The 25,701-nt window shown below is 41.0% G+C and overlaps 1 protein-coding gene and 1 long non-coding RNA gene across 4 annotated transcripts in view; both read right to left on the bottom strand.

Annotated features, from left to right (window-relative positions):
* Positions 1-12,711: 12,711 nt before the first annotated feature.
* Positions 12,712-15,091, bottom strand: LOC129640380 (uncharacterized). The gene is made up of 3 exons (XR_008708771.1): positions 14,977-15,091; positions 14,660-14,773; positions 12,712-13,046 (listed from the first exon to the last, which is right to left on the bottom strand). It is a non-coding gene; the product is annotated as an uncharacterized LOC129640380 (long non-coding RNA).
* Positions 15,092-15,222: 131 nt separating this feature from the next.
* The window catches only part of CTPS2 (CTP synthase 2), a 114,804-nt gene continuing 104,325 nt past the window's right edge, over positions 15,223-25,701 (bottom strand). For all 3 annotated transcript variants that reach the window (XM_055563096.1, XM_055563097.1, XM_055563100.1), the window contains 2 exons: positions 18,160-18,270; positions 15,223-16,786 (listed from right to left, as the gene is read on the bottom strand). In XM_055563096.1, the coding sequence (XP_055419071.1) occupies positions 18,201-18,270 (70 nt within the window). In that variant the 3' untranslated portion in view covers positions 15,223-16,786; positions 18,160-18,200. The remainder of the gene's footprint in view (positions 16,787-18,159; positions 18,271-25,701) is intronic.

A 25,701-nucleotide genomic window follows, 5' to 3' on the forward strand; every position in this document is an offset into this window, starting at 1 on the left:
AGCCTTTCCCTTCTCCAGGGGATCTTCCCAACCCAGGGATCGAACCCAGGTCTCCCGCATTGCAGGAGGATTCTTTACCAGCTGAGCCATAAGGGAGGCCCAAGAATACTGGAGTGGGTAGCCTATCCCTTCTCCAGCAGATCTTACTGACCCAGGAATCGAACTGGGGTCTCCTGCACTACAGGTGGATTCTTTACCAACTGAGCTATCAGGGAAGCCCTTTCAATATTAGGTACCCATTAAAGTGATATTTTTGGAGGAGTTTGAAATATCATGGAAATTACAAAGATCAACATATATGCTTCTGTATGCATAGCATACCTCTGGCAGGGTATATAAGAAAGCAGTAACAATAGTTCTTTTAGATAGGTTATCTGGAAAGGCTCCATCAGCCCCACTTTTCATCCTTCTCCATCCTGCTTTGTATCTCAGACTCTTTAAATACTGTTGCTACTGTCTCCTTTGCTCTAGAATTTCCAGGTGAGTTCAACCAGTTGGAGGCATCAGGGAAAAGAGTGAGACTTAAGTATTTATTCCTTCAGCTCCTTCCCTGTCCATTGGCTAGGACTGTCTATGTGTCCCTCTAAGAAAGGCACCTGTTGCCTTGCCCTTTGTATTAGTCAGGGTTCTCCAGAGAAACAACAAATACGATGTATGTGTATGTGATAAAGAGAGACATAGGTTTGTTATACTGAATTGGCTCACATGATCATGGGGCTGAGAGGTCCCAAGATGTGCAGGGTGAGTTAAGCTGGAGAGCCAGGAGAGCTAATGAGTAGCTGCAGTCTCAGTCTGAAGGCCTGAGAACAAGGAGAGCCAATGACGTTAAGTTCCAGTCCCAAAGCCAATAGGCTCAAGTCCCAGGGGTAGCTGATGCGTTAGGCCAAGTCCAAGGCCAGAAAAGACTGTTGTCCCAGCTCAGCAGTCAGACAGGAGGAGCTCCCTCTTGTTTAGTCACTCAGTCTTGTCCAACTTTTTGAGACCCCATGGACTGCAGCCCGCCAGGCTCCTCTATCCACGGGATTTCCCAGGCAAGAATACTGGAATGGATTGCCATTTCCTCCTCCAGGGGATCCTCCTGACCCAGGGATGGAACTCATATCTCTTGCATTGGGAGGCGGGTTCTTTACCACTGAGCCACCTAAGAATTGGCAGTTCCCTCTTACTCAGCCCTTTTATTCTATTCAGGTCTTCAATAGAGTGGATGGTACCCACCCACATTACAGAGGCCAAATGTCTGGCTATTCCATGGCCTAATCATTCTTTCCTACAGCTGTAGTTGCTTCACTGTACCTTGTTTTCCTTGACCAGTGCTATTATAAATAGTCCCTTAAGTAACCATTTCTCAATTTATCCTATTTGAGTATATCATCTGTCTTCTTCTTGATGCCCAACTGACACTCATATTTTTAAATATTAGTATTCAAAAGCAGAGACATTACTTTGCCAACAAAGGTCCGTCTAGTCAAGGCTATGGTTTTTCCTGTGGTCATGTATGGATGTGAGAGTTGGACTGTGAAGAAGGCTGAGCGCCGAAGAATTGATGGTTTTGAACTGTGGTGTTGGAGAAGACTCTTGAGAGTCCCTTGGACTGCAAGGAGATCCAACCAGTCCATTCTGAAGGAGATCAGCCCTGGCATTTCTTTGGAAGGAATGATGCTAAAGCTGAAACTCCAGTACTTTGGCCACCTTATGCGAAGAGCTGACTCATTGGAAAAGACTCTGATGCTGGGAGGGATTGGGGGCAGGAGGAGAAGGGGATGACAGAGGATGAGATGGCTGGATGGCATCACTGACTCGAAGGACGTGAGTCTCAGTGAACTCCGGGAGTTGGTGATGGACAGGGAGGCCTGGCGTGCTGCAATTCATAGGGTTTCAAAGAGTCAGACACGACTGAACGACTGATCTGATCTGATCTGATTGTTGTTCAGTCGCTAAGTCGTGTCTGACTCCTTGTGACCCCATGGACTGCAGCATGCCAGGCTTCCCTGTCCTGCACTACCTCCCGGAATTTGCTCAAACTCATGTCCATTGAGTCAGTGATGCCATCCAACCATCTCATCCTGTGTCACCCACTTCTCCTTCTGCCCTCAACCCTTCCCACCATCAGGGTCTTTTCCAATGAGTCAGCCCTTCATATCAGGTGGCCAAAGTATTAGAGCTTCAACATCAGCCTTTCCAATGAATATCTAGGGTTGATTTCCTTTAGGATTGACTGGTTTCATCTCCTTATAGTCCAAGGATCTCTCGAGTCTTCTCCAGCACTACAATTCGAAAGCATCAATTCTTTGGCACTCAGCCTTCTCTATGGTCCAACTCTTACATCTGTACATGGCTACTGGAAAAACCATAGCTTTGAGTATATGGACCTTGTCAGTAAATGATGTCTCTGCTTTTTAATATGCTCTCTAGGTTTGTCATAGCTTTCCATCCAAAGAGCAAGCATCTTTTAATTTCATAGCTCCAGTCACCATCCACAGTGATTTTGGAGCCCAAGATAATAAAGTCTGTCACTGTTTCCATTGTTTCCCCATCTATTTGCCATGAAGTGATGGGACCAGATGCCATGATCTTAGTTGTTTGAATGCTGAGTCTCAAGCCAGCCTTTTCACTCTCTGCTTTCACCCTCATCAAGAGATTCTTTAGTTCCTCTTCACTTTCTGCCATTAGACTGGTATCACCTGCATATTTGAGGTTGTCGATATTTCCTCTTGGCCCCTTACTAAAAGGCCATTACTAAAGTAATGATACTCTTACCTTTAAATATTAGTAAATGTGGTTTAAATTTCTAACATATAGTAGATTCTGCAAGCTTATTGGTAAAGGGTTTTTTAAACACATTGAGATCATAGGCCAGCTGAGTGGTTCAGAAGGCCTTAGATGCCCAGTTTCTCTCTCTCCCTGGCCTTACAGTGTGAATTTCCAAGCGCAGCCAAGGACCAGAGGAAACCTCAAATGCTAACACCCAGACAGCACTGACTGTCCATGGTATCTGACCCAGGATCTTTGAACTACGGTCTGGCCTCATCTCCTCTAGGACACAGCTGGCCACTAACAAGCAATCCAACATGACATTTAAAATTCAAAATGTGAAACATAGAATAATGAAGCCATCTGGTCGATATTGTTGTCCAACAATTATAAGTAATGTGAGCTATAAATACAACAAGCAAAAGGAAGCAAACAAGAGACCATTAATCAATACAAACAATTTGCACGAGATATGATGACTCAAGTGTATTTATACAAACAGAAAATCCTTTTTCAGGAGAATCTTTACAAATGGTGCACTAAAGCAGGTCTAGATGGAAAAATACGACTTGCTAATGTCCTTCAGTCATGAGACTTCTCTAAAGTAATAAAAAGCTGCATGGGAATTTCACACAGGGAACCCTGATGTTGACATTTAATAACTCACAGTTATATATGAAAGGTAACAGGACCAGTCTTGGTTCAGAATCCAGAATAACTTAACAAGAGTTACATCATAAGGACAGCTTAGTGACCAGGACTCTAAGAAACTAGTAACACTTGTCATCAGCCCCACTCATAAAACCTGTAGGAGCTTGAGTGAGAAAATAAACAATCACAATAGTTTGCCTCTGGATCTATATCTCCAAAAGTCTCATCTCTCTGACTATCCCATAGTCAGCTCAAATTCAGCATATCTAAAACTGAACAAATGCTCCTCCCTTCCCAACCTGGACTTTCTGTTATACCCTAGGCTTCTGACATGAGCAACTGAACATATGATGCATTCTGCAGAGAGAGAAAACACATTTAAACTACATGGTTGATTTCTCAAAAGAAAGGAGTGTTTAAGAATGCGTTGCTGCTGCTGCTGCGTCGCTTCAGTCGTGTCCAACTCTGTGCGACCCCATAGACAGCAGCCAACCAGGCTTCCCCTCCCTGGGATTCTCCAGGCAAGAACACTGGAGTGGGTTGCCATTTCCTTCTTCAATGCATGAAAGTGAAAAGTGAAAGTGAAGTCGCTCAGTCGTGTCCGACTCTAGCGACCCCATGAACTGCAGCCTACCAGGCTCCTCCGTCCATGGGATTTTCTAGGCAAAAGTACTGGAGTGGGGTGCCATTATTTGTCCTCAATTCTTCCTTCCTTCCCTTCCTTTACCCGGGTTTACTGTGGGCCAAGAATAAATCCCAACCCTTACTGATTTAGCCAATGGAATTAAAGGTTTTAGTTGTGCTTGCAGGGTTTGTGTTGGTCTCTTTGGCACTTCTACCATTGGCCATGAGAACAGGCCTTGAGTAGCCACTAGGGATATATCGAACAGATCAGAAACCAACCTGCAGCCAGAGCCAAGTGCTGCAAAGCCATAACCACTTGCGGACCCATGGGTAAGAAATAAGTGCTTGCCTGCTTTGGTAAGCCACTAGATTGGAAGCAGGGTGCTTAGTTGTTATGTAGCATTATCACAGCAGAAACCTGACTACAGGTTTCCTCCCTGGGAAGACAAAATAACAAGTGTATATAGCACAGTCTATCCTTGGTAGTTTATTGTTTGTACACACACACACACTCCTTTATTCCTGTGCATATTTTTTAATATTACCACCTACTACAGCTAATCCGCATACAACCAAAAAAGAACTGACCCCCTTCCCCAATAGGAAGCAACTCAAAATCAGTCACCCCATCCAGCTCCCAAGTTAATATATCTCTTGGTGACACCCATGACTCAAGCAGAATGAGATGTAACATCTCATGGTCTTGCAATGTGTGGCCTGAATGATATCCATTATATGATGTGAACAGAGAGGGGCCAACAATGTTCATTAAAAAGGAAAAAAGAAAAGCAACATGTCAAGCATGGAATGACCCTCCCTGGAACATCTTTAGTAAAGTGTCTACTTGTCAATTTGCCTCCCTGGCAGTGGAGAGAAGTCGTTGATCAATTCAGTTTGTGTTCACTGAATTTCCTTCACCCAGTGTCTTCCAAGGCCCCACCTGAGTGAGGTGGTGGGAGCTTCCCCTACCACGCATGGCACCATCGTAGCAGCCTGCTTCCTAAGGGAGCATGACTGACAGACCCTGGGTGCACTAGATCGCCAACTACGGTGTGTGCTTTCTTCATGACACCATATACCAAAATTTAGTGCTCTCTTGAAGCACCTTGAGAAAGGCAGAAAAGTAGCCCACCCTGGGAAACATCTAGACATTTTACAGGTGTAGGTATACATTCCCAGGAAAAAATGAACCATAGTCTGATCAGCAGTTTTGCTGCCCTTTATTATAGAAAAGAGGGAGGGCTCAGCCATTCACTACAACTCAATCAGCTTCACATTCTAGGATCTGTTCCTTGCAAAAATCCCTCCTCGAGGTACAAATTTATGACTTAGTTTTCTCCTGGCTGCAAGCAAACAGAAACCAATGCTGGCAATAAGCACAGAGTGAGGGAGTGGGCTGTGGGAGAATCCATCGGAAGAACACACACTCCAAAACAAGCTGAACAACCAAGCTGTGAAAGGCAGAAACCAGGGTCTCAGTGACCAGAGTGCATGGACCGTTCACCCAGGCCTGTGAGATGGGCAAGGTTACAGGGAATGCCCAAAGTAAACGTGTCTCCTGGAGCTCAAGGAACAGCCACTTTGGGGGCTGATGAAAAGGTTCTAAAATAGAATGTGATGATGGTTGCACAAAATTGTGAATGTACTGAAAATCTGTGAATGCTTTTTAAGTGGGTAAATTGTATGGTATGTGAATTGTATCTCAATAAAGCTAGTATAAATATAAATTTTTTTATTCAGGAAATCAAAGAGAAACAAAGATTAAGAAAAGGCAATTCAGAAAGGTGGAGATCAGAATGGCTAATATTACCAGCAATCAGAGAAATATTAAAACAAGAAGATACCATTTTGCACCCATCAGAAAAAAATTAGAAACATGAGTAAGACTTAGCAGGTGGTGTGGGGGATCTGGCCCATTCCTGATCTGCTGATAGAAATGTAGACAGGCAACCTGGCTGGTTGTGACTCAGTTAGGTGTTCCTACTTCCTGTGCATGTGTGTTTAGTCGTGCTGACTCTTTGCGACCCCATGGACTGTAGCCCACCAGGCTCCTCTGTCCATGGGATTTCCCAGGCAAGAATACTGGAGCAGGTTGCCATTTCCTCCTAGGGTTCCCAGGGTTTGAACCTGCATATCCTGCACTGGCAGGCAGATTCTTTACCACTGACCCACTAGGGAAGCCCCATTTTCTCTGTTGTATGGTCAGCCACAGAGTTTGGCATACCATAGAGAACCACTGCTGAGCACTGGAAATGTGACTAGTCTGCATTGAGGTGTGCTGTCAAGATCAATAGACCCAGACCATATACTAAATTTAAAACAAATGCCCAATAAACATTAAATCTCACTTCTAAATTAAGACATCATTTACGCAGCCACTTGAAGAAATATTTTAGTTCATAGTCATGGTTTTCCTTTATTAACTGTCATTTTTAAACAACTTTGATTGGGCCATCAGCGTTAGGGGCACCTTTCCTGCTACAGGTTTCCTAGGTTGCCTTCATTCTGTTTCAGATTAGAAAAGAATTATACTAATATGCAATTATTTATTATCAAGCCAGAAACAGGCAGGAATCATGAGAGCCATGGAAAGGGGTTTGAGTGTAATTTACAAATTTAATAAATTCCCAACTGCAGAGCATGACTGCATTTCCAACTGTTCATCATTCAACAGCTAAAAGCCCCATTATTATTATTATTATAAAACCCTTCATGAAACATGTCATAATCCCATAAATCTACCCAATTCTACCCTAGGTTGGAGGAAATCACCCTTGAGCATGTTCACATGTGTGTACAGCTTCTCTCAGTAGAGAAAGTCTCACATACATGTCATCACCTCCCAGGTAAGATGCCATGACATGATTCTCTCTCCATTAAAGAACTCTTGAAAGATTCAGATGTTACTCATGTGTGAATCTCTTCTGATCTGCCCTAACATCAGAATGAATTATCTGAACATAGGGCTCAAAGTTTACTGTCTAGCACCCTACTGGCAAAGTTGACTCAAAAATGTTTGATGAATTGAATTATCCATGTGTCTCAACCTTTCTTTTTTAAGAATTCCATTTTCTTCAGTCCTGATTAGAAGGGCCAAATTTGCTGACCAACAGTAGCTTCCCCCTGAAGCTTTGACAGGTGGTCTGGTTATTTTCTAAACTATACCCAAATCAAGGCCAAAATGTAGAAGTACGACAATGACAATCAGTAGATTTTGCTGTAAATATTTGTTTTCCTTTGAATGCAGAAAATCCTCATTACTTGCAAATGTTATTAAGGGGAATGTAAAAGAACCTGCCAAGTAAATTTCCCCTATGATGGTCCTGGGTACAGAGTGGGAAACCCTAGAAAAGTAAAACCAACTAACCTGTGTCTTTCCTCTCTTTTAAAAATACTGTTCAGTATCTGCAGAGTTCTAAGAGTGAAGCAAGCACTTTCTCAAAAAACAGAGGCGCAGGTAGGGCTCAGGTACCTGGGGGCCACCAGAAGAAACCAGTCAGATGACAGACTGCCACACCCAACAGCAAGTCTCACAAGTGGCTATACTATACTAGTTTCACCTCAAACACAAAAATATGCATAAGCAAATAGGAGATGCTTTATGATTTTAATATTATACTTATGCTCTCTGAATTACACCCAGGGGTTCCACCATGAGAAAGTGGTGGATGTACACATCCCCTTTATGCACAGTCTAGAGCTGTGCTGTCCAACACCACAGCAACTCCCTCATGCAGCTATTGAGCACTCAAAATGTGGCTCATCTGAATTAAGATGTGTTTGTAAATATAAAATCCACACCAAACTTTAAAGACTTAATATAACAAAAAGAACATGAAATATCTCATTAAAAGATATCGACATGATGTTCAAATTATATTTTACATATATAGTAGCAAAATATATTACTAAAATTAATTTCACCTGTTTCTTTTCACTTTGTAATATGGCTACTACAAATTTTCAAATACTACATATAGCTCACATTTTTTTTGGATAGCACTGGCTAATATTTGCTTAATGTATTTATGTGCTCCTATGTTGAGTGCATATATATTTACAATTGTTATATCCTTGCTTTGATTTATCCCTTTATTATTATGAAATGTCTTTGTCTCCTATTATAGTCTTTGTTTTAAAGTTTATTTTGTCTGATATGAGTTCTGCTATTCCAGCTTTCTTTTCCTTTCCATTTGTATGGGATAGCCTTTTGCATCCCCTCACTTTCAGTCTACATGTGTCTTTAGATCTGAAGTGAGTTTACTGTAGGCAGCATATGTATGGGTTTTGTATTTGTATCCATTCAGCCAGTCTACGTCTTTTGATTGGAACATTTAGTCCATTGATATTTAAACTATTGATAGGTATCATTATTTTCTGGTTGTTTATGTAGTTCTTTTTCCTTTCTTGTTTTGTGCTCTTTGTAATTTGAGGACAATCTTTAGTTTCATGTTTTGATTTCTTTCTATTTTTGTCTGTGGATGTGTATCATAGGTTTTTGATTTGTGGTTACCATAAGATTTACATATAACAACATATGTATATATACACATATATATACATACACATATATAAGTTGATAATCTCTTAAGTGTAAACACATTCTAACAACTCCACATTTTTACTCCCCCCAGCCACCTTTACAGAGAAGGCAATGGCACCCCACTCCAGTACTCTTGCCTGGAAAATCCCATGGATGGAGGAGCCTGGTAGGCTGCAGTCCATGGGGTCGCTAAGAGTCAGACATGACTGAGCGACTTCAGTTTCACCTTTCACTTTCATGCATTGGAGACAGAAATGGCAACCCACTCCTGTGTTCTTGCCTGGAGAACCCCAGGGACGGGGGAGCCTGGTGGGCTGTCATCTGTGGGGTCACATAGAGTCGGACATGACTGAAGTGACTTAGCAGCAGTAGCAGCAGCCACCTTTAAAGTTTTGTCATCATATTTTATATCTTTTTGTTTTGTATATCCCTTAACTACTTATTGTGGATATAGATGATTTCACTACTTTTATCTATTAACCTTCCTACTATAAGTGGTTGGTTAACTACCTTTAAAGCATGTTTGCCTCTACCAATGAATTTTTCCTTTCATGGTTTTCAGATTTCTACTGTGGTCTTTGCTGCTTAGAGAAGTCCCTTTAAAATATCTTGTAAGGCTGGTTCAGTGGTGCTGAAGTCTTTTAGCTTTTGCTTGACTGTGAAACTCTCTCTCTCCTTCAAATCTGAATGAAAGCCTTGACAGGTAGAGTACTCTTGATTGTAGGATTTTTCCTTGTATCACTTTGAATATATTGTTCCACTCCCTTCTGGCCTGCAGAGTTTCTGCTGAAAAGTCAGCTAAAGTTCTTATGGGAGTTCCCTTATACATAACTGGTTGCTTTTCACTTACCACTTTTAAGATTCTCCATCTTTAATTTTTGTCATTTTAGTATCATGTGTCTTTTGGTGTGGCTCTCTTGGTTTCCTCTTGTTTGGGACTCTCTGTGATTCTTGAGCCTGGGTATCTGTTTCCTTTCCCAGGTTAGGGAAGCTTTCAGTCTTGCCAGTATTTCTAATACAAAGATACATCTACTCAACTCCTACTCATGCATCAGGATTTGGTTCAAGCACCCAGCTAGATCACAGGTTTTTCCATATTCTCAGCCGCATCTATTCAGGGTTGGGCACACAGCACGTGCACAATATCTGTGACAAACTGAACTAAAAATTGACCTTTCCCTTGTACATTTTTTTGTACTCATTTTTTTCACTAGAGAAATATAACCACATCTGAAATAAGAATGCTGTTTAAATATTATAGTAAAATAAGAATTTTTGCATGATATGCCTCTGAAAGAACCCAGAACCATTTGATAATATGGTCTCCAGGGAAGGGAATAAGAATTCTTTTATAATCTTTTTAAGAGAATATCTTCATTATGTAGAAAAAGGGTTTTTTAAATTTAGGTTTCACTGGAGACTTGTAAATAATTTTTCTTGCCTTGTATCTTTTAGATCAGTAGTCAACAAACTTTTTCTGTTAAGTGCCAGATAGTAAATATTGTAGGCTTGTGGGTCTCTGCGGCAACCAGTCAACTCTACTTTAGTAGCTTGAAAACAACCATAGATAATATATAAAGGAAGGTGAATGACTTATGTGTAAATAAAACATTAATTTAAAAAATAGGTGGAATTTAGCCAGTTTACCACCCCCCCACCACAAACCTGCTTTAGATAGTGTCTCCTTTGAACAATACAGAATGTGTAATCATATTCTTTACTTTTTCATTCTTAAATAGGTTAAAACAAATCTCCCTCCAACTCAAGAATTATGCTAGGAATGTTGGAACAAAAAGATAAAGATAATGGGGAAGAGAAGAAAAACATCTAGTTTATTATATAAAGTCAGAGAGTTGTGATACTTACCCAGGAAAGTAAAAGTGTTTCAAAAGCCACAAATAACTCTCTCCTATCAGAAATCTTCCAGGTAAGAATCAATGGTGGCAACAAAGAAGTCATATTCTGGGTTAAAAATTACTTCTGAGTCTCCATACTTCTCAAGTTGGACACTAAAATAATATATACTTGTGCAAATAAATTTAGAAATTGCTATTCCAGAAATGCAGATAATCTAAATTAACTACATATTGACTGCTTATCATTAAATTCTCTACAGAAGTGACCACTATAACAAGTAGTTTCATCATCCTGGCCTGTGGTACATGATGAGGATTCTCTAATTCAGAGGATCTCCCTGAAAGGGTGATTCAGTGTGGAAAAGTTTAATTTACTGGGACATTGGCCCCAAACCCCAGGTTCTAGGCTTTTATCTAACTCTTCAGAATACTCCCAGCATATTATCTGTAATCCCAGTCTCTCCCAGAAAAAAATTAAAGCAATATTCTATTTTCAAAACAATTTCTTGTTCAAGAAAAAGCAGGGAAGTTTAAAACTTAGCATTAAGGCTATAAATGAACTATATAACCAAACAGTGCCAACTAGATTCCCCAGCTTTACACTGGTATTCTCAGAGTAAGCAGGTAATACCAAAGAAGTTTTAGGGATAGAAAGTGGGCCCCATAGATTTTGCCACTATCTTTTAGACATATTCATGGGCATAAACCTAAAAGACCAAAAGCTGCATAGCAAAAAGCAGCTCAAAAAGTTCAATTTGTATTTCCATCAGTGTCTGTATGTCCCACATGGAAAGCCTATGTAGAAATAGGGTAGGATGTCTACTAGACCAGTGAAAAACCTTGATGTTTAACAAAATTCAAATTAAGATGGAAATTCAGTTGCTTTGTTCAAGGGCAGTATGAGTCACAATCAAATGAGCTGTTTTTCAAAATGGCTCACCTATTATTACTGATAATAGATGAAGCAGAGATACATGTAAAATAGCAGCTCATCATTACATTTGGCTTACTAATAAACCCATACTCAAATGTAAACACAAATGAAATAATGGTATCACTCAAGAAAAGCCTACCTCAGAACTGAGAGGCTGGTTACTTGCCCAGAGCTAACTTTCTGGCTAGTACTGACTATGTTACTCAGATTAATTATGAGTATAGATCCTACTTCCTTACCACTGACCCTAAGAGTACAAGCTTGATTCTATTTTGCAGATTCAAAGAATCCTACATCTTCCCATCCACAAGTGAAAGAGTTAGAAGGGAGACTCTCAGAAGGGTTTGGCAGCCTAGGGAGAAAGTGATCCAGACACAATGCTGCTATATGATCTTGAGCTCTTTCTTGCTCCATTCAAGAAATTCAACCAAACCCCCAAAACACTAACACAGAACCCACAGGCAACATTTCACTAACTCTGGATTTCTGGGGCTGTCTCTGTGTATCTCCCCTCATCCTGTATGGCGTCTTCAGGGTGCAGAACTTCAACTCTATGGGGAGACTGTGATGAGTGTCAATGTCTGGCACTGACCTTAACAGAGCACAGATGTGCATATAACTGGTACTTTTTACTACAACAAAACAGAAAGTCCAAGTAAGAAATACAGCAACAAACGTGACAATTAGGAATGGAGCTGGAGAACTTATGGAGAAAACAAAGAAGCTGAGTCCCTTCAGCTTCAGTTCAATCCAAATTTCAATAAAGGAAAAGTGTGGGCTGATACCAAGCAGCTGATGACACCAGTGAAACACTATTACCACTCACCCAACTGCCTGCCAGTCTGAGAAACCACACCCCCACTGGATCGTGCAGCTCTCTACCCACTATTGTGCACTGTGAGACCATGAGCACAAATTTGTGTAAAACAGGTAACTGCTTTGCTCAAAAGGCCTTTCTTGGCTCACTAGTTTGTCGGAGGATCCCATTTTACACTCTCCCATAAGTGTCTTTGTCCTTATTCTTTAACGTTCATAGCTCCCTGAACATATCACAATTATACTTAAATGCTTATTTTCCTATAGATTTGTGTAAAGCCTGCCTTCCCCAAAGAAAAGGTCAGGTACAAGAGGGTAGGTTGCTTCTGCAGGGGAAGAAAAATCATTTTGCCTCTACCCTTCTAGGTTCTTGACTGAGAACTTTCTGTAATAACAGATTAACAGGAGAAAAACAAATTCTGTTGTTGAACCGAAGACTGTGTGCATATGTCTCCTGAGGCCAAACAAACTGAAACTTTGGAGTTTGGAGCAGAGAAAGGTTTATTGATTGAGAGGCCACCAGCAGAGAAGATGGGAGATGTAGGCTAATCTCAGATCCATCTTACTGGCTGGCCAGGGTGTAAGATCTTCAAAGGCAAAAGGGGGTAAAAGCATGCATGATCAGCTCATGCACAGTTCTCTGATTGGTGTGTGAAGCAGCAACAGGGTAATGTTTTGGGAGTCAACATCATCAACCTGGTTTCAATCGATCTGGGGTGTTCAACAATCCATCTGCTTCTGCTCAATAATTAGTCACCATCCATCACTAGGGTGAGGGTCTTAGTTTTTCCTGACACAGGGATCGAATCCAGGTCTCCTGCATTGCAGGCGGATTCTTTACCATCTGAGCCACAAGGGAAGCCCTCAGTTCCTGCAGAACAATTCAAAGATAAGCATCAGATTGTCATGTATCCCTGGAAGAGGAACTAGGGCTCTGTATTATCACTGAACTATTGCTGCCCAATATTTGTTTTGGGGGGCTCCAAAATCACTCCAGATGGTGACTGCAGCTATGAAATTAAAAGACGCTTGCTCCTTGAAAGAAAAGCTATGACCAATCTAGACAGCATATTAAAAAGCAGAGACATTACTTGGCCAACAAAGGTCCGTCTAGTCAAGGCTATGGTTTTTCCAGTAGTCATGTATGGATGTGAGAGTTGGACTATAAAGAAAGCTGATTGCTGAAGAATTGATGCTTTTGAACTGTGGTGTTGGAGAAGACTCTTGAGAGTCCCTTGGACTGCAAGGATATCCAACCAGTCCATCCTAGAGGAAATCAGTCCTGAGTGTTCATTGGAAGGACTGATGTTGAAGCTGAAACTCCAATAGTTTGGCCACCTGTTGCAAAGAACTGACTCACTGGAAAAGACCCTGATGCTGGGAAAGATTGAAGGCAGGAGGAGAAGGAGATGATAAAGGATGAGATGGCTGGACAGCATCACTGACTCGGTGGACATGAGTTTGAGTAAGCTCCGGGAGTTGGTGATGGACAGGGAAGCCTTGTGTGCCGCGGTCCATGGGGTCACAAAGAGTCGGACACAACTGAGCGACTGAACTGAACTGACTGTTGCCCAACTGCCTGTCCTTTGTTTCTGCATCCTCTCACTTTCCTAATTAGTAACTGACCAAGTCTACTCTTTGGAACTCAGGGAAAGCACAGGACACTGAAGCCTTTTTCTACAAGAAACAGGACATGGAAAGTCTTTGGTATCCAGGAGGGCCCTGCTTCATTTCAGTTTAATAGCATATATACCTGCTGTTGGAGAAGGCAATGGCACCCCACTCCAGTACTTTTGCCTGGAGAATCTCATGGATGGAGGAGCCTGGTAGGCTGCAGTCCATGGGGTCGCTCAAAGTCGGATATGACTGAGCGTCTTCACTTTCACTTTCATGCATTGGAGAAGGAAATGGCAACCCACTCCAGTGTTCTTCCCTGGAGAATCCCAGGGACGGGGGAGCCTGGTGGGCTGCCGTCTATGGGGTCGCACAGAGTCGGACACGACTGAAGTGACTTAGCAGTAGCAGCAGTATACCTGCTGTAGACATGGAAGAGACCCAGGAAAACTGAGTAACTTCTAAACAGCCCAAGCCATCACCTTTGCTAGCATCTCCAGCTAAAGAGAAAAGATGTTGTGGTGGAGGCCACTTAAGGGAGGTGACCAGGCAAAGCCCAGGAATCCAGGGTAAGGTTGTTATGCAGATTGAAGTCACTGCCTTCTTCACTGACAAGAGGTTCCGGAGATTTAGAGTCATGGAGGTTTCCCCTATAAATGTAAACGTCTCTTAAAAAGGGCAACTTCTATTCCATTTCCAAAGCTTTTCCTTGTCTGCTGTTTCTTTAAAACCAGCCTAAATAATCCTTTTGCCAAAGAGACATACGTGGGGGGCAGATTCTGCTTCCCCTCACTTCCCCCAGCGCCTACACCAGGTGTTACTCATCCTGGGGACTCAAGATATATTTGCCAAATGAGTGAGTTATAATACCTTCCTACGTGTTCACGGCCACAGCTGCTCCACTATCCTAAGCAGGCATGCTACCACCTTTCTGCGCTTTGCTGGATTCCAAGTTCAATGGCTGTCTCCAAAAGAGAAAATCTCCTGTAGCAACAACAAAGAGGCTGGTTTGTTGTTTTTAAGTGCCCTTCCTTCCGGTCCTATTTACATGCATCATTAGCCCAAAGCATAAGCACTGTATTATAAGTTATTTTAGAAGTCATAATCATTACAATTGTAACCTCCCACTGAAGCCAGACTACCCCTTGAGCTGTTCAAGAATCCCCTCGGTGCTTACGCTTACGTACCTCTCTCTAGGAGGCCTATTCCAGCTTTTAACCTTCCGTGTGGGCTTTTCGTTTGGAGCCTCTTGTGATCTTCAAGCTGTAATTTTCACAAGTGGCACCCTAAAGCTCTTTAATATTTTTGTTTACCAGAAGTATTCATTTCATTTCTGCATGTTTGGTAGATGAATCTTCTGTAGCAGTTCACAAAATAAAGTTTTACAGCATTAAGAGAAAAAAGTTAAAGGCCAAAGAGAACCACAAAAAAAATCAAGTGAGCAGTTAAAATATTTATATTAGTTTCAGAAGGCTCAAATGTAAGCAACAACTAAGTCATCGCAAGCACATTCAACAGGGAAATCAGGAAGCATACTGGATAAGAATGTTGTACAGCTGACCGGAGACTGGGGCAGGTGAGGGAGATGCGGGGCTAGATCCTATCTTTATTTTAAACTATGGTATTTTGCTCTTTGTGAATTTTTTAAAATGAGTTTTGGTTTTTAAAAATTCTTACATTAAAATACTACTGATGCTTCCTCCAAAAGTCAAATAGAATTACCATATGTAATTCCACTCTTAGGTATAACTGTTTACCAAAAGAGCTTTAAAAAAAAAAACACAACAGATATTCAGTTATTTACAGAACTTCCATGGTGGTCCAGTGGTTAGGACTCTGTGCGCTCGCTGCCGAGGACCTGGGTTGGATCCCTAGTCAGGGAACTATGATTCCACAAACCTCACGGTGTGGCAAAAACAACAAATGCAATTATTTACACATGACTGTTCACAGAAGCACTATCACAAAAGACATAAGGTAGAAACAACCCAAATGCCCATCAATGGATGAATGGATAAACAAATTGTAGTCTAATCCATACCAGGAAATTCTATTCAGCCTTAAAAAGGAAAGAACTGACATAGGCTACATTGTGGATGAACTTTAAAAACATCAAGCTCAGTGCAAGAGGCCAGACACAAAAGGCCACATATTGTATGATTCCACTAATATGAAATATCCAGAACAGGCAAATCCACAGAAATAGAAAGGAGTTGCGGAGGGCTGGGAGGGAGGAATGGACAGTGACTGCTAATGGGTGTGGGGATTTATTTTGGAGGAATGGAAATGTTTTGGAATCAGATAAAGGTGGTGGTTACACAACACTGTGAATGTACCTAATGCTATTGCATTGTTCACTTTGAAATGGTTAATTTTATGTTATGTGAATTTCAGCTCAATAAATATGTGTGTGTGTATGTGTGTATGTGTGTGTGTGTGTGTTACTGATTTTGACTCCTGAATTTTTTTATGCTCCCTTAAATTCAATGCCTGAGGCCAGGGCCTTACTTACCAACCCTAGTCTTGGACCTGTTTCATTTCACTTTTTAGTAGAAATAAACAGTGAGAAATTGAAATAAGCTTGGGCCACATGTAAATCTGTGGCTGAATTCCAGGTAACAGAAAGACTCATTTTTGACTCAAAACTAGTCATTGTCTGTGCCCTGCCAGCCTTCGCATATAGCCTGGAGAAGCCTCAGTTACCTAGATCCTTGCTTACCATCTGGACGTCACCATATGTCAGACAAAACACCATAACACTTTCTGTCCATTGAGATGGTTGGGAAATGTTTAATCAGCTGAAGAAATTTGCAAGAACCAAAGGTTGCCTCTGGAGGAAGAAGAAAACCACCCTTTTGATTCTGGTTTATTGGAGTACATATTATTAGATTCCCCTTGAGGCTGGACATCCCATGTTTGGTGGAGAACAGAGTGATTCTACAAGTGTGGTGATTTCATCAGATAGTTCCTTCATCTTGGCTTCAGTTACTTCAGAGCCTTAAAAAAAAAAGAAAAAGAATATAAATATTAGCCACATCAGAAGCTGAATAATGTAAGTCTTTAAAGTACCTCCAACTAATCTTTGCATCATTTTGGTTTGCTTCTGAAAGGCTTCATGTTTGAGGCAAACCTAAACAAACCTGGATGTGCCTTCCCTGGCTAACAGCAATGCTCTGCCCCTAAGTGAAATAAGAAGAGAAATCATACTGGAGCGACTGACTCTGTACAAATTTTCCAAAAGCTGCTGTCCCTACTAAAGAGCTGTGGTGCTGGAAAAGACTCTTGAGAGTCCCTTGGACTTCAAGGAGATCAAACCAGTCCATCCTAAAGGAAATCAGTCCTGAATATTCATTAAAATGACTGATGCTGAAGCTGAAACTCTAATACTTTGGCAACCTGATGAGAAGAACTGACTGACTGGAAAAGACCCTGATGCTGCAACCTGATGCGAAGAACTGACTGACTGGAAAAGACCCTGATGCTGGGAAAGATCGAAGGCAGGAGGAGAAGGGGACGACAGAGGATGAGATGGTTGGACGGCATCACCGACTCAATGGACATGAGTTTGAGCAAGTGCCGGGAGTTGGTGATGGACAGGGAGGCCTGGCATGCTGCAGTCCATGGGGTCACTAAGAGTTGGACATGACTGAGTGACTGAACTGAACTGAACTACTAAAGACCAGGAACAATTTAAGACCTGTCCTACCCCTAGGGATGTCCAAGCAGCATCGGCCTGTGAGTGTGAATGGAATAAAGCCAGCCAGGCTGCTACCTTCTCTAATAAAACCTCCAGGAGCTGTGAGGGATACAAGCTGCCCTTGGAAGCCAAGCCAGTCTCTGACATCTCCCTACAAAGAAAGAAAACACTATTTTATTTTCTACACATTCAAGGAAATCTGCTTTTTCATGAGTGACCTAGATCATGGGTCAACACACTGTGTTTGGAAATAAAGTTTTATTGGGACACAGCCCTGCCTATTTATGTGTGGATGTTCAAGCCTGCTCTCCATCTCCAATGCACTGCAGGGCCTGAAAAGCTGAAAACAGTTTCTGTCTGGCCCTTTACAGTACAAGTTTGCTGACCCCTCAGCTACACTCTTACAGCTCTAACCACTACAGCCTCCATGTATCCATTTATAGGTGCTCAGATATACTTATTCCTGGCCTCGTGCACATTCCTAACTGCTAGCTTTCTCAGGGGTGTTCCAGATTACTAGAAGCATAACCAGCTGTCAAGTTTGTTCTGCTCACTATGCCAGTCAAACAGGAGCAGCCTGGGATCCTGTGAGATGAGTCCTGTGATGCCCCCTTCTGCACCAAGATGACAGCTTGTCTATAAAACAAACAAGAACTTCAAGGTTCCATCTCACCCTCTCAGGTTGTCCTGGTGATTCCAAGTCATGGGTCAGTTTCAGCTGATTTCCAACTCAGCTAACCTTGGCTCTGAAAAGCTGTCATCACTGGCATCACTGTATCTGTCACTAGAGCAAAAGATGAACTGATTCAGCAAAATGTAAAAAATTTTGCACAATTATTCTATTTATGATCCCAAACACTTTCCATAATTACCCCCCACTCAGAGAAAATACTAAGGAATATTCTAATATTACTACCTAGTCACTCCAGGAAGACATTAATTCAACCATAACCAATGGTCTCCTTCTTTTGTCAGAGGAATTGATCACTTGCTTTTATTTTAAATTGGAAGTACTTTATTTAGAAAATTTATAAAAGCATTTCAGTTTAGACTGAAATGTATAACCTTCTGAAGACCACTAATACAGGCCAACAGCATGGAAGTTTTCCATTTCAATAAGCATTATCATAGGTCCAAGGGTTTGAGAAATAATTTGTACAATTTTGCTGTTTTCAAATTAGAAACTTTATGTGTTGCTCCAACTATGTCGAGTTACATGTAGTATTCAGTCTTGACATAGATGCCGCCATCTTGGGGTTTCTGTAGAAATAAAGCTTCTCCACGAGATAGGCCTACAATTGTACTTTGACTTGAAGCCACAGGCTCACTTTGGGGTTCCTTTTGCTTGGTTCCAAGTAAACCAGCAGGTTGATCAACCCCTCAAGAGTTCTACTGATCTATGAAGATGGCTTTGCCAGGACCTAAGTGCTTTATGCCTGAGCTACTCCTAGCCTTGGCCAAGGTTTTGCTGACTTATAGCAACAGAAGTTTGAATTCCATAAGAGTTCAAAATTCACTTTTTTTAAAAGAGAGGAGAGGAAGCAATTGGAGAAACCCTATGCTGACAGGCTAGAAAACAAAGATTTACGCTAAACATATTGAGTAAATATCAATAAATACATAAACAAAATCATAAGAGACAACCTCACTCTCCTCCCTGACTTCTGAACAAAATACTGAAAGGGGGAGGGTGGGGCTACAGTATGGTGAAGACAAAGAAAAAGCTCAAGAATGGCAGAAAAGACAAGATTTGTTAGATGAACAATCAAGTAGAAAATATCTCCTAGTTAGATTTTAATTCAGGAAAACCACTTCTACTGTTATCAAAGGGTTTTCAATAAAGAAAACACATAATAACCAAAGAATATTTTTTCAAAAAAAGAACCCAGAAAAGTTGATATATCCTTATCCATGCACTCTCACTATACAAACATAGAGTCCCTTCTGGTTCTCTGCAACAAAAGGGGATTTGGAAGATGCACTCAACTTCCTATGTGAGAAGAAATGAAGGTCAAGGACGTTCGAGTGACTCACCAGGCACACAGCTTGTTCAAGGTGGGGCCACAATCCCCATATCATGCTAACCCAGGCCACAAGTTCAAGTCTCAGCTGTGTGGTACAGCGGGCCCACAAGGTGTGTACCCTGATGCCACAAGTGAGAAGGTCCAAAGGGCCAAAGGAACTCCATTTTCTCAAGTAGTTCAAGCTTCCTTCCCTGCTGCTGAACTCGGGAAAGGGTGGGGTGGGCCTACATCTTACCCCTCACTCTCTTGGTTGTACTAGTTATTAGCTATGTACCTTCAGACTGGTCACTTGACCCCTTGAGAGTCCAGAAAAAATTAGTAAGGATACCTACACCTCCCCAAAATGCTATGAGGGCCAAAAGAGATTGCACAAATGCACTCTGAAACTACATAAAAATACAAGCCGTTGTGGTTATGAGGGTTATGTGTTTATAACATGATATTTCTCAAAAAGTCATGGAAATAAAAAGAAGCAGTGAAAACTGCAAAGCGTGTGGTTTTCCTGTACCAAGAGCAATTCCCTACCCACTTTAGCAAGTGGACTTGGGTGGGTCTAACCTAATGGCTCTCATTTCCTGTCTGCTGGCTATCAGCCCTAAACTGCCAATGCATCAACTATGGCACAGGGTAAGCCTAACAAAGGGAAGCTCCAAGGCAAATGACCGGGTTCACTCGTTTTTTCATATGTGTTCAGGGGCAGAGATAGAATGACCAAATAAACCACAACACTCAAGAACAGAATTCTCAAAATAAGCAATGCTGCTAAGCATGCTGATTTTATGGCAAGTCATGTGCCAGCAAAACACAAGTGCTAGAAACACAATTCTGCATGCAGAACAGCAACAGCTCCTGCAGATGTAATAAAATCTGTGCCATGTAAGACTTAGGGGTTCATTTTTGTTTCAAACAGAGTAGACTTAAGTCATAAGATATACTTCTCTGGGGATATTTTCACTTAGTTCATGACATCTCAGCTCTATCTTAAGACTAACCTATCTCTTTAAATAATCTCTGTACACACACACACACTTCTCAGTGGGGAGAGTTATTAGGTATTAGGCTCTTACATGTTAAATTTTTTGAAAGGCCACAGAATACGGAACTGTTCATGTGAGTCTTGTTACATTTGAGGAGCAAACAGTTTTAAACCTGCACTGTCCAATATGGCAGCCACAAGCCACAGTAGCTATCTGAATTTAAATCAACTACAACCAAATAAAATTTAAAATTCCATTCCTCATGTGTATACACTGAGTCATAATTCAAGTGCTCAACAGGCATGTGTGGTTGGTGACTGTGATACTGGACAGTGCAGATTTTCTTTTTAAGGTAAAAGCATTCTTTATTCCTAGTTTCAAATATTACACTTCTATGTTTAATATAAGAAACATATATATATATATCGGGCTTCCCCAGTGGCTCAGTGGTAAAGAATCTGCTTGCAACGCAGGAGACATAAGAGACATGGGTTCAATCCCTGGGTCAGGAAGATCCCCTGGACGAGAGCATGGCAACCCACTCCATATTCTTGCCTGGAGAAGCCCATGGACACTGGAGCCTGGCAGACTACAGTCCATAGGGTCACAAAGAGTTGGACATGACTGAAGCAACTTAGCACACAAATATATAAAAACTTTGCCAATGCTAGAATTAAAATAGAGCTAAGATTAAAATTGACATAATCATAAGGACAGTGCAGATTATAGAACATTTTCACCACTGCAAAAAAGTTCTATTGGATAGCACTGATTTAGAACAAATGAATAATGATTTTAGCAAAAACAAACCATAATCACCATGCAATGGTTCCCCTTGTCACTCACTAAGAAAGGTTTTTGTAAGGTCTGGCTATATACAGTCAAAATCACAGCAAATCTCCTTCATGCATGCAAGTACCCTCCAAATAATGGAAGTACACTTTTTTAAAAAGCTGTTTACTGTACTATTTCCAAGACAAAATCAAAATCACCAGCGGCAACACACAGGACTTGCCATCCTTCAACACTGGCTCAACTTACAAGACTTGACTGCCATGGTCTACATGTGGTTCTTTGACAAACGAAAGGCTTGTCATAGTCAGGTTTGTTTGTCAAAGACTCCTGGTTCCTAATAAAGTCCTAATAGAAGAAAACATATTCCAAGGCACCAGGGCAACGGTAGAGTACTGCCTCACACAGTCCACCTTCTTTGCTACCCTGAGGCAGCTGTTAAACCATTTCTTATTCGTTAACAGAAAGAGGGAGTTGGAATTAAAAAATTCTAATAGCATTCTTAAGATCCCCAGCATGCATAAATTCCTATAATACTTTATATCAAAATCCATTTCATGTGGAGAAAGCATGTTTTAAAACAGGTTGCCATGCACACAGTTTTCCCCAAAGCGTTGTTATCACTATACTTACTTCCTTCTCAAAGAGCCCCTGGAAGCCATAAAATATAAGAGCAACGGAATGAATAACTTAGTATGTTTTGAATGAGTCTTGCATTGAATAGTAAATGGTAGAACACAACCCTGGCAGGACATTAAAAGCACAGTAGTCTATATCAGTATTAACTCCATCCCTGGCTGACACCGCATCATCAGCGGGCAGTGAATCACGATCAATAAAGAGCACCTTTTCAGCAACATTTAATCCCTTAGGGAAGGCATACTCAAATGGTGCTTATCAGCAGTACTTTACAAGAAACAGTCTCAAGGTACAGTTTTGGAATCCAACAATAAGCAGGGGAGCTGTTTTTAAGATGTTTGAAAAAGCTGTTGAAAAAGAAAGCAAAAAAGAATCTTCTTTTCCAGTTCACTTTTGCTTGAAATGTAACATAGGGGGGAAAATAGTATTTTTATATCAGTTCAAAGTTTACAAAGCACCATCTCAACTGTTCTTCACAGCAACCCTAAAGGATGAACATCCTGAGGTTTAGGATTGGGGACTTGAAAAAAAATTACCCAGGAAGTGGCATATCCAGAAAATAAACCCATAGCACCTGCTCTGTTTGTCCACACTATCCCCACAAAAATAAAATATTTGCACCTTATATGGCAAGAATGGTCCCTGGCAACATCAACCATGCAGACCAAAAGTTAAAATAAAAAGCAAGGTGATTCCAAGTTTAAAACAGTGCTGGAAAATGCACATTAGATTCACACAGGAGAAAAGGAGTGTCTTACTCTCCTAGCCAAAGAGAAAGAATCACCCCAAGTGGGATAAGGATGCCTTAGAGGGAGAAATGTACACTCTAATCAGCAGAGAGGCCACGCCTACCTCTAATGGCCATCATCAGTAACCATTTGGGGAACCAGCATCCTAACAGGCTACAGATTACCTTCCACCAGATTGCCAGCAGAAGGTGGATTGAGAAGAGGAAAGCTGGAGGCATGAAGACCAGGTAGGAGGCTTTGCAGCAGGCAAGAGATTAATAATAATAGCACAATAATAATTCCCATTTAATTTCCTACCATAGACCAGGCACTGTGCTAAGTGCTTTCCATTTAGAAAAAAAATGCACTCTTCGTTACTACCTTGTAAAGTGGGTACTATTACCATCTCCTTTTTATAAAAACCATCTTAGCTGGGGGTCTGTATCTGAGGAGACTCTTAGAATATTGATGGATGGGAGGTTTCTGGGATATGAATACTGGGAAATGATGTTCCAATTGCTATGTGTGTGCACTTTTACAGGAAGTGAGTCCACAGCTTTCATCACTTTCTTGGAAGGTGATCCATCAACCCCAAAATGTAGAGAAGCATTAAGCTACCCGATAAGTCCCCCAGGACAGGGCATGTGTTCTTATTGGACTAGTCCTTGATTCTCTTGTGCCCAGCACCATGGCTGGGGTGGTGTGAGCTCCAGCACATGTGGTGCGTTGAGTAGATGCTAAAGCGTGCAGCCATCAACAGTAGGAGCATCATGAAACTTGGAAAACTGGGTATGAGGTGTTCAGTTCAAAAGATAAGCTTCTCTAATTAATAAAAACTGAGGTGATACTTTGAGAACATATGAATATCCCACTTTTCAAAACCTTTCATCTAACAGTTTTGGCATCCACTTATGATCCCTTTTTGACTCAGTTATTACATCAGGGGTGGCATCTACATTTTTTAAATTGGCCTTTTTTTTCCTGAGTATTATTTTGTAATTTTAAAAACATATAATGTGTTACAATCCAATTTTGTCATTACTGTTTTTGGTGTTCAAACTGTCCAAATGAGGCCAGCAGGAATCCTTTCAAGCTAGCTTCTTTGACCTTATACAAAATCTTCCCCTTGGTTTTTAAACTCTTCTTTCCTTTAAGTCCAGCAACACCTTCTGGCCTCATCCTGTACTTTTCTTGTCCCAGACTTGAAACCAACCATTTCTTCCATGAGCCCTAGTTCATTTCAGTAGGGGATGGTATTTTAGAAACTAAAATGGAGAAAAATGTTTCTTTACAAGAGACCTCTAGACAGTCACTATCTTAACCAGGTGTTAAACTCAGCACCATTCACTGTGTGACTAAAGAGGGAATATTATGTGCCGCACGTGCCTCCTGATGTGTCCTTATGAAGTCCGCAACATCCCCAGTGAACTATTCTTCCAAAAATGACTAACCTGAATCAAATCAAGACAAAATATGAATCAAATTCTGGTCATTGCTACAACCGGCCTGGCCTCTTTATTTTAAAAGTCACAATATTGTAAAGTAATTATCCTCCAATTAAAATTAATTTTTTTTAAAAAGTCATTGTTATGAAGAACTGAAAAAGAGAGGGTGATTACCCAGGTTTAAAAAAACTAGGAAACATAACCAAATGAACCTCAAATTCATTACTGATTAAATTTTTTAATTTCAAAAAAGCTAAAGAGACACTTGGGGATAAATGGAGAAATTTTAATATGAACTGGATATTAAATGATGTCATGGAATTAACGTTAATTTTCTTAGGTGTGATCATGATACTGCAGTTATGTGAGACAATGTCTTCAATTTTAGGAAATGAATGATAAAGTATTTAGGAGTGAAGTGCTATGATGTTTGCAACTTATAAGTGCTTCTGAAATAAGTTTATACAGTGAGAAAGAGAGAGAAGCAAACATGGTAAAAAGGCAACAATTGATGAATCTAAGTGAAAGGTATACAAGTATTCACTGTACTATTCCTCCATCTTTTCTATAGGCTTGAAAGAATAAGAGAATTAAAAAAAAAAGAATTGGGAAAAATACACACACACACTCACTATTCTCGTTACAATCATGAAAGGAGTCATGTATGAGTATAAGCTAAAGACTGGAAGGAAAGACTCAAAAGTGAGGACAGTGACCTAGTTAGGTTTACAGGTTTATGGATCCTTTTTCCTATTTTCCAAATTTTTTCTAATGCCTCAGCTAAAAGTCAACAGAAAACAAAGCTTTCCCAGGCTTGAAGACAGCATATCACTTCAAAGGAAAAGCCCAGTAGTCACAGGACAGAAACCAGAGACAATGGTGAAGGAAATGAGTGCCTTCGCTCCCTGACTGCAGAGATTCAAAGAGAAACGTGAAGAGGAGCACACAAGGAATCAGGAAATAGAAAGCACTGACTGCACCTCTGTGCTTCCTTTAAGACCCTCTGATTAGAAAGTAGTTTCAACTCTTGAGTTTGGTCTGAAAGAATCAAGCAAATACAGTGCACCACGGAGTCAACTTTCCTCCCATTTCTATACCGGCCTGCCTTCCGTTTCAACTCAAATAGACGATTTCTCTGCACAAGAGATAGATTGTGTTGGGTGGAGACATGGAATCTAAGATTCTAAAACCTAGAATAAAATGCTACTCACATGTCTTAAGATTCTGCTTTTATATTTTAAAAACATGTTTTCCCAAACAGCTGCATTCCTGTGAACTGAATTCCATCTCGGTTCTTGCTTTCTGACACAGAACAAGCACTATCTAAGCAAGAGAGTTTTACTCTGACCTGACAAAGGAGCATGATAAATGCCAGCATCACCAAAACTGGAAGTCATTCCTGACCTCAGTGTGGAGTGACTGCACCTCAGGGCCTTGTAGGGCAGCCCCAGAGACACACAGGCTGAGAAACAACCTATGACTTTAGACTCTTATCCCTCTTCTCTTTCCAGTTGCTTAAAAATGGAATTCTGAAGCTGCAAGGACCTACTGTATAGCACAGGGAACTATATTCAATATGCTTTAATAAACCACAATAGAAAAGAAGATAT

This window comes from Bubalus kerabau, chromosome X, assembly GCF_029407905.1.
Source record: "Bubalus kerabau isolate K-KA32 ecotype Philippines breed swamp buffalo chromosome X, PCC_UOA_SB_1v2, whole genome shotgun sequence".
Lineage (NCBI taxonomy): Eukaryota > Metazoa > Chordata > Mammalia > Artiodactyla > Bovidae > Bubalus > Bubalus kerabau.